We start from the raw sequence: 14,001 nt of genomic DNA on the forward strand, positions 1-14,001 counted from the left end.
GCCTCCCAAAGTGCTGGGATTATAGGCGTGAGTCACCGCGCCCGGCCCAAAAAATCTTTGTGTTTTTTTGTTTGTTTGTTTTGTGTTCAGAGAAGGGATCTGGCTAGGTGCCCTGGCTCATGCCTGTAGTCCCAGCACTTTGGGAGGCCAAACCGAGAGGTTGCTTTTCAGGAGTTTGAGACCATCCTGGGCAACGTGGTGAAATCTCGTCTCTACAGAAAATACAAAAATTAGCTGGGCATGGTTGGCGCACACCTGTGGTCCCAGCTACTCAGGAGGCTGATGTGGGAGGATCGCTTGAGCCTGGGAGGCGGAGGCTGCAGTGAGCTGAAATTGCAACACTGCACTCCAACCTGGGTGACAGAGCAATACCCTATCTCAAAAAAAAGAGAGACAGAGTCTCGCTGTGTTGCCCAGGCTGTTCTCAAACTCCTGACCTCAAGTGACCCTCCCACCTTGGCCTCACAATGCACTGGGATTACAGGCATGAGCCACCACAACCGGTCTCAGCAGCTTTCTGTTTGTCAGATATACAAATATACCCCAGGCTCCAGGCCCCCACACCCCCTCAAAAAAAACCACACACACACACAGCATCAGAGACCTGAGAAGGACATCTTGGTGGAGGTTTGGGGGAATGCAGATGGTGCCTTTTTTTTTTTTTATAGTGGTGGTGTGGTGGTTTTTGTTGTTTTGGTGTCTAAATCAGAGCATCATATGGCCTTGAAGGTTTGGAAAGGAGGGGCCATAGTTCAAGAACAAGCAGTAGCTTCTTGGGAACGTATTGGAGAGAGAAAAGAGAAAAGAGAAAAGAATATGGACAATGTAGAGAATTGTAGGTCTGAAACTATCTGGGACAAAGCTGAGGCTCCTGACTTCTATAGGGACCAGTCATATGAAAAAGAAGGGAGTCATGAGAGATGAGGGGGTAGTTGTGGGTTAAGTTGGGTTTTGGAAAGCCTTTGGGAAGATTGACCAGGGAAGAGGCCCTGGAAGTAGGCTTGAGACCCTTTGGGCTGGGAATTTAAGGGTCCCAGCTACTTGGAACATGATCTAGAAAGGGAAGCGTGGTCTCCAGGTGGACAAATCCCTTTGGACCCAAGACTCCTTGCCCAGAGAAAAGGGGCACAACCAGACAAGGGCTAGCATGGGCCCTGGGAAGCACGGAGTTCAGGGTGGGGCAGGCTTGCTGTGTCCTGGCCTGGCAACATACCTGCACTGTGTTGTGGTAGAAGAACACAAAGCTGGGAGGCAGAGAACTGGTTCTAATCCTAGCTGTACCCTGACAAGCTGTGTGACCTTGGCCAAGTTACTTTCCTCTCCTGGACTTCATATATGGTTTTTCCATTCTTTGCATCCCTGAAGCTCCATGACTTAGGGGCCATCAACTTGGTTGTCCCTGAGTGTTTCCAAGAATACCAACAGTGCCCAGGGTTTTACTCAGCTTGGAGAGGAGGCCTAGAGCCTCCCTGTGGTGAGGAGGAAAGGGGTTAGAGCAAGTTTGGGTCTGCAGTGCTAGGATTAGAGGTGGCCTCACAAGCCAAGACCACTATACTCACAGCCTTAGGACAGTGACTCCCTACTCACTGCCTCAGTGTTTCCAGCTGTAAAAAAGGACCCTTGGTACCTTCGACAGAACAGCACCTATCTAGTACAAAGGTAGTTCCTTTTATGATCAAAACAATCAGGAAAATGAGAGAGGCTGGGCGCGGTGGCTCACACCTGTAATCCCAGCACTTTGGGAGGCTGAGGTGGGTGGATCACCTAAGGTCAGGAGTTCGAGACCCACCTATCAATATGGTGAAACCCTGTCTCTACTAAAATTACAAAAATTAGCCGGGCATGGTGCCGTGCACCTGTAGTCCCAGCTACTCGGGAGGCTGAGGCGGGAGAATCACTTGAACCCGGGAGGCAGAGGTTGCAGTAAGACAAGATCGCGCCACTGCACTCCATCCAGCGTGGGCGATAGAGGAAGACTCCGTCTCAAAAAAAAAAAAAAGAAAATGAGAGAAAGGGCCTGGAGGTGAGTGTGAGGAGGGAAAAGAACATCAAACAGATAAAGTCCTGTCCTGTTGTCCTGGGACCTTGGGCAGCCATCTTGGCCCAGATGATCCCCACAAGAAAGAGGTAAGGGTTTCCTGACCCATTTCTGCCACGGTCTTAGGAAAGTCATTGGGTTTTCATGCCTTAGTTTCTTAAGCAAGTTTGAAAGTTAACTTTTTGGATAGCAATAAAATTACTCCTTTTCTTTTGTTCACAGAGATGCTGCAATTTGTCAGTAATCAAGTGGGAGAGTTCCCTGACTTGTTTTCAGAACAGCTGTGTAGCTCCTTTCCTGGCAGTGGTGGTAGTGGTAGCAGCAGCGGCAGCAGCGGCAGCAGCGGCAGCAGCAGCAGCAGCAGCAGCAGCAATGGCAGGGGCAGCAGCAGCGGAGCTGTGGACCCTTCAATGCCACGGTCATTCACCCAGGTCACATTACCTTCCTTCTCTCCCTCGGCGGCCTCCCCACAGGCTCCAACCCTGCAGGTCAAGGTTTCTCCCACCTCAGTTCCCACCACACCCAGGGCAACTCCTATTCTTCAGCCCCGCCCCCAGCCCCAGCCTCAACCTCAAGCTCAGCTGCAACAACAGACGGTAATGATCACCCCAACATTCAGCACCGCTCCGCAGACGAGGATCATCCAGCAGCCTTTGATATACCAGAATGCAGCTACTAGCTTTCAAGGTGATTCAGAAGTCAGAATGGTAGTGGTTGGTTGGTTCCAATGTTTATGTGCCAGTTTGCAGACACTGTAAATATTTCTGTCCTCTTCAGGAATGGCAGGTATATCAATATGGTCCTGTCTGAATGAGTTTCTGGTAACTGGCAATAAGAACTGGTACAGGAGCATGTCACATTCTGCAGCTTCAAATACCTTAATATCTATTGTGCCTAATTCAAAAATACTTGGTTAAAAAATCCAGCAAGCGGCCGGGCGCGGTGGCTCACGCCTGTAATCCCAGCACTTTGGGAGGCCAAGGTGGGCGGATCACGAGGTCAGGAGATTGAGACCATCCTGGCTAACTCAGTGGAACCCCATCTCTACTAAAAAATAGAAAAAATTAGCCGGGCATGGTGGCGGGCGCCTGTAGTCCCAGCTACTCGGGAAGCTGAGGCAGGAGAATAGCGTGAACCCGGGAGGCAGAGCTTGCAGTGAGCAGAGATCGTGCCACTGCACTCCAGCCTGGGCAACAGAGCGAGACTCCCATCTTAAAAAGAAAAAAAAAATCCAGCAAGCATAGTAGACACAGGGCCATTCTGATAACTAGTGGTGGAGACTTGAATAAGGCTTGAAATTGGCTAGGCGGCAGCCAGATCTCAGCTGCCACAGTTGAGAACTATTCATTCAGCAAACATCTGAGCATCCACTATGGTGATGAATATGACTTTTAATATAGGTACAGCAGCTTCAAGTAGCAAGCCTCATGCTGGGCCCTTAGTATGTGTTGAGGGAATGGATGACTGAAAGGGGCTTGTTCTTTCTGTGATGTGCTGCATCCCAGTGCCTTTTCATCATATTTCCCTCTGACTCTGTGGGGAGCCCAGGGTAAGATTAGTATTGCTTTGAATTTCAAAGAATCTTATAGTTCTTCAATGGAGTTCAAGAATTGGGACAGGTGGGGGAATGTAAAGGCAAAAAGCTGAGACAGTCCTCCCAAAGTGCACTTTCCGTCCAGAAAGGATGGAAGAAAATGAAGCCCCAGGGAGTTGTTGATTCTCAACATCTGTTAACTCCCTTGCTGGGTGCAGTCATTTGCTGATTAGCTTCCCTTTCCTCCACCCTGGCACCCAGAGTAATAAAACAATTTGTACTCGTTCCCTCAGAAATTGATGCAGCCCTTATGGGATGTTCTTGTTGTCTAAGCCACCTTGTAAATGGCTGCGCACATCATCTTCAGCAGCAGGTGGGGAGTTGGAATCATTATGAGATACTCCATCCTCAGGTTTCTGCTGCACCTGCAGTGACAGAATGCATTCCTCATCTCTGTGCCTTTTTTCTCCTCTTCTCCCAAGTCCTTCAGCCTCAAGTCCAAAGCCTGGTGACATCCTCCCAGGTACAGCCGGTCACCATTCAGCAGCAGGTGCAGACAGTGCAGGCCCAGCGGGTGCTGACACAAACGGCCAATGGCACGCTGCAGACCCTTGCCCCAGCTACGGTGCAGACAGTTGCTGCGCCACAGGTGCAGCAGGTCCCGGTAAGTGGCTGGAAAGGATTCAGGGAGGCACTGGTTGGGGCTGTTAACTGGTCCTTGGTTGAAGATGTGGTCTACATACTAAGAAGGACCAACCAGAGTGTACACAAAGCAGCTTGTAGGGCGCCAGGATGCACCTGTGAGCAGCGTATAGCGACCTGGCTGAGTCCATCTCTGTAGATAGACACTGGCACTCAGGAAAGGCTGGTGCAGTCACTTACGTACACATGTAATGGGCATGAAACTGGAAAGAAATGTGCTAAATTGGTATTTCCCAGATAATTTTCTTTTTCATAGTTTTGTGTTGTGTTTTTTTGTTGTTGTTGTTGTTTTGAGACGGAGTCTCATTCTGTTGCCCAAGCTGAAGTGGAGTGGTGTGGTCTCAGCTCGCTGTAACCTCCGCCTCCCGGGTTCAAGCAGTTCTGCTGCTTCAGCCTCCCGAGTAGCTGGGACTACAGGCATGTGCCACCACACCCGGCTAATTTTTATATTTTTAGTAGAGACGGGGTTTTACTATGTTGGCCAGGCTGGCTTGAACTTCTGACCTCGTGATCCACCTGCCTCGGCCTCCCAAAGTGCTGGGATTACAGACGTGAGCCACCGCCCTTGGCTTTCATAGTTTTCTATTCTCCATATTTTCTGCTGTGGATCCTGAACATATATTGGGTTGGGGGGAGGGGGGGCATGTATTATTATTTTTTTTTTTTATTTTTATTTTTTTGAGACAGAGTTGCTCTTGTTGCCCAGGTTGGAGTGCAGTGGCGTGATCTTGGCTCCCTGCAACCCCCGCCTACCAGGTTCAAGCGATTCTCCTGCCTCAGCCTCCCAAGTAGCTGGGATTACAAGCACCTGCCACCGCACCCGGCTAGTTTTTTGTATTTTTAGTAGAGACGGGGTTTCTCCAGGTTGGCCAGGCTGGTTTTGAACTCCTGGCCTCAAGCAGTGCATCGATCTCGGCCTCCCAAAGTGCTGGGACTACAGGTGTGAGCCACTGTGCCCAGCTGGGGGACGTGTATTATTTTTATAATCACAAAAAAGTCTTTATGTCATATATCATCGTGGACTATATCTTCTTTTTTCTTTTTTTTTTTTTGAGACAGAGTCTTGCTCTGTCGCCCGGGCTGGAGTGCAGTGGCACGATCTCGGCTCACTGTGCAACCTCAGCCTCCTGGGTTCAAGCAATTCTCCTGCGTCGGCCTTCCGAGTAGCTGGGATTACAGGCACGCGCCATCACGCCCAGCTAATTTTTGTATTTTTAGTAGAGACAGGGTTTCACCATGTTGGTCAGGCTGGTCTCAAACTCCTGACCTCATGATCCACCTGCCTTGGTCTCCCAAAGTGCTGGGATTACAGGCATGAGCCACCACATCTGGCCTATATTTTCTTACTAACAAAGTAATTTATCTTAAAAAAATCAGGTTTATTATTTTTGCTTCTCAGCCATGTGTCTGGCTTTCCTGAGTCTTTTCTCTCCTCTCTGCCATCCACCCTACCCATCTCTGCTCTGCTCCTGCTGGGCCACTGGCACCACCCTCTTGAAAGTCTTTCAACCTAAAAACCCATGACCTGGCTGAGCACCATGGCTCATGCCTGTGATCTCAGCACTTTAGGAGGCTGAGGCAGGTGGATTTCTTGAACCCAGGAGTTCAGGACCAGCCTGGGCAACATGGTGAAACCCTGTCTCTACAAAAAAATACAAACAATTAGCCAGACATGGTGGCACACACCTGTAGTCCCAGCTACTCAGGAGGCTGAGGCAGCAGGATCACTTGAGCCCGGGAGGTCAAGGCTGCAGTGAGCTGAGATTGTACCACTGCACTCCAGCCTGGGCAACAGAGAGCAACCCTGTCTCAGCAAAAAAAAAAAAAAAAAAGCCAGGACCCTCATTAGCTAGCCCCTCTTTCTCCACCTGAACCCAGTATTCAGGCTGTACAAAATAGCCGGCTTTTGAAATAGCCTCTATGAAATTTCCTGTTCATTTTTTTTTCTCAATTTCGTAAAAATTGTATCACTTCTCATTCTTTCTTGGAAGGTCTATGCAGTAAGAAAGGAATGCATAACAGAAGGATAATGCTATCATCCTTTTACTTTTCTTCCTTTTTCATCCAGGTCCTGGTCCAGCCTCAGATCATCAAGACAGATTCCCTTGTTTTGACCACACTGAAGACAGATGGCAGCCCTGTTATGGCTGCGGTCCAGAACCCGGCCCTCACCGCCCTCACCACCCCTATCCAGACGGCTGCCCTTCAAGTACCAGTAAGAGCTGCCTTCTCCCCCACCCTCCTCCCTCCCCCTTTATTCCTGGAGGTGTTAGTCTTCAGAGATGTTAAATCTCTATATGCTGAGTAGGTATGGGAGGGTCTATAGCACAAATCAGTCAAACTGTAAATGTCACCCCTCTTAGTTGTTTTTTCACTCGAAAAAGTATTAGCAATGTGTGTTTGATGTGGGAGTACTGGAGTCTACAAGGAGGTAGAAAAGAATAGCAGAAGGACCCTCTATTCTTGGCTAATAGCTCCACACAAGACCATTCACCTCTTAGATCCTGCTGATGACTTCTGAAGGACCCTAGGGCCACCAGGCAGGGAAGGGCTCCAAGGTGAAGAACATGGAAGGTACCCCATCCTTCAGTTGTAGGTTCTTAGCCACTTTCAGCATCCTATAGCATGAGAATCTGATAGAGTAAATGGTGATTAAAATTTAGACGCACTAGCTTTATTCATAAAAGCCAAGAACTGGAAGCAACTCAAATGTCCATCCACAGGAAAATAAGCACATTGTGATATATTCATACACTGAAATTATGCCTAGCAATTAAAAAAAAGAACTGCTGACAGGCACGGTGGCTCACGCCTGTAATCTCAGCACTTTGGGAGGCCAAGAGGGGTGGATCACCTGAGGTCAGGAGTTTGAGACCAGCCTGGCCAACATGGTGAAACCCCATCTCTACTAAAAATATAAAAATTAGCCAGGTATGGTGGTGCATGCCTGTAATCCCAGCTACTCAGGAGGCTGAGGCAGCAGAATTGCTTGAACCTGAGAGGTGGAAGTTGCAGTGAGCCGAGATCGCACCACTGCACTCCAGCCTGGATGACAGAACGAGACTGACTCTCTCAAAAAAAAAAAAGCTACTGATGCATGAAACAACATGGGGCTGTCCCTCAGAAATAGTGTGTCAAGCCGCCAGGCGCGGTGGCTCACACCTATAATCCCAGCACTTTGGGAGGCCGAGGTGGGTGGATCATGAGGTCAGGAGATCGAGACCATCCTGGCTACCATGGTGAAACCCCGTCTCTGCTAAAAATACAAAAAATTAGCCGGGCGTGGTGGCGGGCACCTGTAGTCCTAGCTACTCGGGAGGCCGAGGTAGGAGAATGTCGTGAGCCTGGGAGGTGGAGCTTGCAGTGAGCCAAGATTGCGCCACTGCACTCCAGCCCGGGCGACAGAGCAAATCTCCGTCTCAAAAAAAAAAAAAAAATAGTGTGTCAAGCCAAAGGAGTCCATGCTAATGATTCCATTTATATGAAGTTCAAAAAGAGGCAAAATGAAGCTATGGTGCTGGAATTCACAGGAGGGGAGGGGCATGCGGGGACTTTCTGAGCTGGTAGAAATGGGCTATATCTTGGTCTGGGTGGTTATATACATTGTGTACATATGTAAAATTCATCAAGCTATAAACTTAAGATTTGTGGTTTTTATTGTGCATGACGTACTTATTGGCAACTAATGAAATTGGGCACCTTTTTATTTATTTATTGGCTGATTAGATATTGAGGCCATTATTTAAGAAATTAAACTAAAATTGGTCCGGGCCCAGTGGCTCACGCCTGTATTCCCAGCATTTTGGGAGGCTGAGGTGGGCAGATCACCTGAGGTCAGTAGTTTGAGATCAGCCTGGCCAACATGATGAAATCCCATCTCTACTAAAAATACAAAAATGAGCCAGGTGTGGTGGCGGGTGCCTGTAATTCCAGCTACTCAGGAGGCTGAGGCAGGAGAATCACTTGAACCAGGGGGGTGCAGGGTGTAGTAAGCTGTGATCACGCCACTGCACTCCAGCTTTTGGGCAACAGAGTGAGACTTTGTCTCAAAAAAAAAACAAAAAAAAAAAACAAAAAACAGGACGTGGTGGCTCACGCCTGTAATCCCAGCACTTTGGGAGGCCAAGGCGGGTGGATCACCTGAGGTCAGCAGTTTGAGACCAGCCTGACCAACATGGAGAAACCCCGTCTCTACTAAAAATACAAAATTAGCCAGGCATGGTGGCGCATGCCTGTAATCCCAGCTACTCGGGAGGCTGAGGCAGCAGAATCACTTGAAGCCGGGAGGCAGAGTTTGTGGTGAGCCGAGATCGCACCATTGCATTCCAGCCTGGGCAACAAGAGCGAAACTCCATCTCAAAAAAAATAAAATAAAATAAAGTTAGAAAAAATAAGAGGAGAAAACAGAGATGAAGAATAAAAAGGGGAGACCTCCATGGTTGGCCTATTTACTTAATCAAATGGCTCTTATTGAGAGTGTCACTTCTGCCCTTGAGCTTTTTGATGGCAAAATTGTATAAAGAAATGCAGTAATTTGCTTAATTGTCATTTGAGAGGAAAAAATGTGTCATACACTAGGAGAAAGTTTTCTCTGGTGCCAACTCGTGGTTCACCGTGTACAACTTTAGAAGTGGTTAACAGTTTGACAGCAAAGCAGAAATCATATGACTTGTTTCTGGCATACGTAGATCAAAACTTAAAACATATTTAGCCATGTTAATCCTCTTGTGCTGTAGTTTATCAGCAGTGTTTCTTGAAGGGAGGTAGTAACCAAGGTTCTGTGGCTCCTGAGACTTCTTGGGGCCTGATTTGATTAACCCAGGAAGAGTCTCAGACCTCATGAAGTACTGCCAGGTCTGGCAACACTTGGCCAAAGCGGGCAGGTCTATGTTGAGGTTGCTTTATGCAGACTAACAAAGGGATCATTCTGCTGTGTACCTGTCCCTATTCTAGACCCTGGTGGGCAGCAGTGGGACCATTCTGACCACAATGCCTGTAATGATGGGGCAAGAGAAAGTGCCCATTAAGCAGGTACCTGGGGGAGTCAAGCAGCTTGAGCCCCCCAAAGAAGGAGAAAGGCGGACAACCCATAATATCATTGAGAAACGATATCGCTCCTCCATCAATGACAAAATCATCGAATTGAAAGACCTGGTCATGGGGACAGATGCCAAGGTGGGTGCCAAACAAAATTGTGTTTTATGTTCCACCATCTCCCCTCTACCTGTTTTTGCCTCAGGAGCCTAGAGAAGTCCCAGGCTCAAGGTAAGTGAATACAAGACCGAGTTAGAGGTGCTTTTTTATTAAAGCATCTTGGTGTCATGTCAAGATTATAAAATATTAAAAAACATAAGGGACTGGTGAGGGTTGATAAGGCAGTGACCCGCTGAGACCTTTGACTCCTTCGGCTGTGCTCTGCAGTGATGGGGACTCCACTGTCAGAGGCAGAGAAAGACGCCTGCCACTCAGTAGTTCCAGATACAGGACTGTGTGTACCTTGGAGTCAGCTGATGGCATAGTTTTAGCTGTGTTTAGGGGTTACCTTTTATGGAAAAGAAAGAAAAAAGAGGTTGAGTCTTTGACCAGCAACAAATAGAGGAAATTGATGTTCCAAATGTTTCTGGTGTTTCAGTGAATGTGTCTTCTAGAAAGTAGGAGATTTTATTTTTAAAACCTATCTATGTTTAAACCCTATTTTGAAAGAAAATTTCATTTTCCTTGCCTACAAATCTGAAAGGTGTACATCCTAAGTAAAAATCTATGCCTTAAGATAACTGTCCAGGCTAGGCACTGTGGCTTACGCCTGTAATCCCAGCACTTTGGGAGGCTGAGGCGGGTGGATCATGAGGCCAGGAGTTCAAGACCAGCCTGGCCAACATGGTGAAACCCCGTCTCTACTAAAAATACAAAAAATTAGCCGGGCGTGCTGGCAGGTGCCTGTAATCCCAGCTACTTGGAAGGCTGAGGCAGGAGAATTGTTTGAACCTGGGAGGCAGAGGTTGCAGTGATCTGAGATCGCGCCATTGCACTCCAGCCTGGGCAACAAGAGTGAAACTCTGTCTTGGAAAAAAGAAAAAAAAAAAAAAAGATAACTGTCCAACAGTGCTGTGGTTGTTTTTTCATTTGTTTTCCTTAAAGTTTGTTATGGTGCTAGGATTATTATAAGAAGTGGGAACAATAGCTAATACTTACTGAGTGTCAACTATTTGCCAGGCTCAGGGCTAAGCCCTTTAAACTCATTATCTCATTTAGCCCTGCTGCAAGCCTGTGATTCACGCGCTTTCATTATCTCTGTGCTAATGAGGAGGAAAGTGAGGTTCTGAGGTATGGAGTAACTTCTCCCGAGTGGCACAGCTAATCATTGGGAGGACCAGCATCTGAACTTGGTTTCTCCTCTCACAGAGCCATGCTCTCATCCCAAGTGCTAGGGCTCTGCTCTTTTCACACTGCATCCTGCACTGGTCTCACTGTGTTTTCACTCATCTTCCTACCCAGATGCACAAGTCTGGCGTTCTGAGGAAGGCCATTGATTACATCAAATATTTGCAGCAGGTCAATCATAAACTGCGCCAGGAGAACATGGTGCTGAAGCTGGCAAATCAAAAGAACAGTAAGTGTGCTGAGAAAAGGGTTGTCAGCCCTGGCCCAGGTGGGGCTTTGTAAAAGCAGATCATTTTCACCAGGTGGGGTTTTCTTTGCAGAGCTTCTAAAGGGCATCGACCTAGGCAGTCTGGTGGACAATGAGGTGGACCTGAAGATCGAGGACTTTAATCAGAATGTCCTTCTGATGTCCCCCCCAGCCTCTGACTCAGGGTCCCAGGCTGGCTTCTCTCCCTACTCCATTGACTCTGAGCCAGGAAGCCCTCTGTTGGATGATGCAAAGGTACAGACTTTTGAAATCTCCTGATCCCTGGAATCTTCCCCATTTCCCCTAAGAAGATAGCTGGGAGGTCACAGTTATGAGGCCAGGCCGCATGTTAAGAGGGCCTAGCCTGGAGAAAAACAGGAATTCTGTGAAATTAGCCAGGTCCTGGAGAATAAAGAAAGAAAAAACTGACTCTGGGGAGAAACAGTCCCTCAGGTTTAACTGGTCCTTGCTGATAGGCCCCGTCAGAGAGGAATGAGTGCCAGATCCAGAACGAGAATGCGGAGTAGCTGTTGTGGGGGCGTTGGGAGCTGCTGGAGGCACCTCATTGCTTCACTCTGCCTTTAATGGGCCTGGCAAGACCACTTTGGGAGGCTGATCAGTTGGTTTAGGATGAGGCTGCCTCTGGGTCCTCTTTTCAGAAATGATTACAATTTGCAGTCTAACAGATAACATTTTACCTATGGGCCTTTAATCGTCAAAGCCCCTGGCAATGGTAGTTTAATGGAATTACTTAAGAGACGCTCTGAGCCTAATGATCTTCCTGGGAACCTGTAGAGACCACTGGGTTTTGTACTGTATTTTGACTTCGGCAGTTTCTGACTCTGAAAGCACAAAGTTCCCTTCTAGTGTTTGTTTTTGTCTAAGCTGTTTATTGTATCATATACTTAATTTTACTAAGGAAGCTCTGTTTTTGAACTATTCTTATAAATGTGGTTCTGTTTGGCAACAACAGGCCGTTTGACACATAAATTGAATTAGCTGGGCTTCTGAGTCATCAGAAGAAAATCTTAAATGGTTTTAAAATATTGAAAAGAAATGACATGCTATATACACATTGGGGCACAGGGGAGATCTGGCTTCAGCCCTCCTGCTGTAAAATGGAGAGTGGGGTGGGTGTAGACAATGATACGGTTTTAGAACAGGTAAAATCCTTTAGATAGATTCACACTAAATACGGTCTTTGATCAACTTCATTGAGGTATAATTTAAATGCAATAAAATATACCTACTTTAAAAGTACAGTACCAAGAGTTTTAACATAATGTACAGTGCTATGTAACTGTCACTATAATCAAGATATAGAACATTTCCATCACCCCAAAAAGCTCTTTTGTGCACCTTTGCAGGTAGTTTCCCACACCCCTCCCCAGCCTCAGACAATGACTGATTCACTGGTTTCCTGTTACTTTAGATTCGTTTTGCCTGTTCTGGAATTATACAGAAACAGAATCATACAGTGTGTTCTCTTTTGTGGTAGATTTCTATTTTAAAAGAAAATCTCTTCTACCTTTGTTCTTTGGAACATGTACTTTTCTCAGTTAGCAAGCAGGTGAATGTGCCAATGTTTGAGCAGCAGTTAGTGAATTATAGGCTTCTCAGTTCCCATCTGGCCTTAGTCCTGAGTTAATCGACTTGAATTTAAACCTCATAACCATTTCTCAATATATATATGTATTTATAAAGTGCTGTAAAAATCTATGTAGTATTTATTCCAACCTCGAGGCCTTGTTTTGAAGGTCAAAGATGAGCCAGACTCTCCTCCTGTGGCGCTGGGCATGGTAGACCGCTCACGGATTCTTCTGTGTGTCCTCACCTTCCTGTGCCTCTCCTTTAACCCCCTGACTTCCCTGCTGCAGTGGGGAGGGGCCCACGACTCTGACCAGCGCCCACACTCAGGCTCTGGCCGCAGTGTCCTGTCATTCGAGTCAGGTAGGTGGAGGCCCCTTGCCCCACCTGGGCATGGCTGGACCACTATGGCAGGAGAAGGACCCTGTGTACAAACTTCTTGGCTTGGCTACCAGGTCCCAAAGGGCTTTTATAGTGGGCCCCCACCTGCTTGCTTCTGATAGGGACTGGCATAAGTTCCATTTTAGAAGTAACAAGGCAAGCCCAAGTTCAGTCAGAATGAGCAAAACAAATCAGGGACCCACACTACTCCCCTGGGGTGGAGGGGTGGTACCTATTTGAAGGAGGATATCGTGTTTTTTATCTGAGGTTGCAAAACCAATGCCTCAACCCTTTCAAAACAAAGATTTTTATGGCACTCAGCTCCATAATGAGAAGGGCTACAGTCATTAGCCCTGTTTAGATTATAGAATTATTTTCCCTTTCTTCTGAAAATGAGGTAGAAGACTCTTTCCTGTGATAGTGCTGGGGTCTGTCAGGTGCCTGGCTGCTCCGCAAGGCCTTTCCTGGCAGACTCTGCTGAGACGTTCCTTCTTAGGTTCTGGGGGCTGGTTTGACTGGATGATGCCTACTCTTCTCTTATGGCTGGTAAATGGTGTGATTGTCCTGAGCGTCTTTGTGAAGCTGCTGGTTCATGGGGAGCCAGTGATCCGGCCACACTCGCGCTCCTCGGTCACCTTCTGGAGGCACCGGAAACAGGCAGATCTGGATCTCGCCAGAGTGAGTTCTGTGTCCGCCCTTCCCCATCCTCCCCCAGACTTGACAAATAATTCAGCAACTCGTGTCAAAGAAAGTCCTATGATAGATGTTTGTGGTAACTGAGAGGAAAAAGGGACCCTGCTGCTGAACAGTCACAGGGCAGTGGAGTGGGCGCCTCTGCATAGATAATTAATTCCAGGGACATGAGATGATCTATGTCTCCAGTATGACAGGAATAATGAAGTTGAGTTCTGAGGGAGGGGTTCTAGGGCTTGAGCGGGGCTGCCAAGAGTAGGAAGGAAGGGCAGAGGTGGCAGAAGGACCTTCCAGCCCGAACACATGAATGGACAGGCTGTTTGGAGACTGGCAGGTTCCAGGGTGTGTTGAGTGTAGGTTATGTCAGAGAGAGTTGAAGGCAAAGGCTGGTAGTGTGTCTAGGCCCAAATTGGAGAGGGCTTTCACTAGGAACTGATT

The 14,001-nt window shown here is 47.6% G+C and overlaps 1 protein-coding gene across 2 annotated transcripts in view; it reads left to right on the plus strand.

Annotated features, from left to right (window-relative positions):
• SREBF2 (sterol regulatory element binding transcription factor 2) overlaps positions 1-14,001 on the plus strand; it is a 75,196-nt gene that overhangs the window by 32,493 nt on the left and 28,702 nt on the right. For both annotated transcript variants that reach the window (XM_019018465.4, XM_055374753.2), the window contains exons 2-9: positions 2,261-2,725; positions 4,055-4,236; positions 6,343-6,489; positions 9,228-9,449; positions 10,770-10,884; positions 10,976-11,157; positions 12,660-12,852; positions 13,367-13,548. In XM_019018465.4, the coding sequence (XP_018874010.4) occupies positions 2,261-2,725; positions 4,055-4,236; positions 6,343-6,489; positions 9,228-9,449; positions 10,770-10,884; positions 10,976-11,157; positions 12,660-12,852; positions 13,367-13,548 (1,688 nt within the window). The remainder of the gene's footprint in view (positions 1-2,260; positions 2,726-4,054; positions 4,237-6,342; positions 6,490-9,227; positions 9,450-10,769; positions 10,885-10,975; positions 11,158-12,659; positions 12,853-13,366; positions 13,549-14,001) is intronic.

The sequence above is a fragment of the Gorilla gorilla genome, chromosome 23, assembly GCF_029281585.2.
Source record: "Gorilla gorilla gorilla isolate KB3781 chromosome 23, NHGRI_mGorGor1-v2.1_pri, whole genome shotgun sequence".
NCBI lineage: Eukaryota > Metazoa > Chordata > Mammalia > Primates > Hominidae > Gorilla > Gorilla gorilla.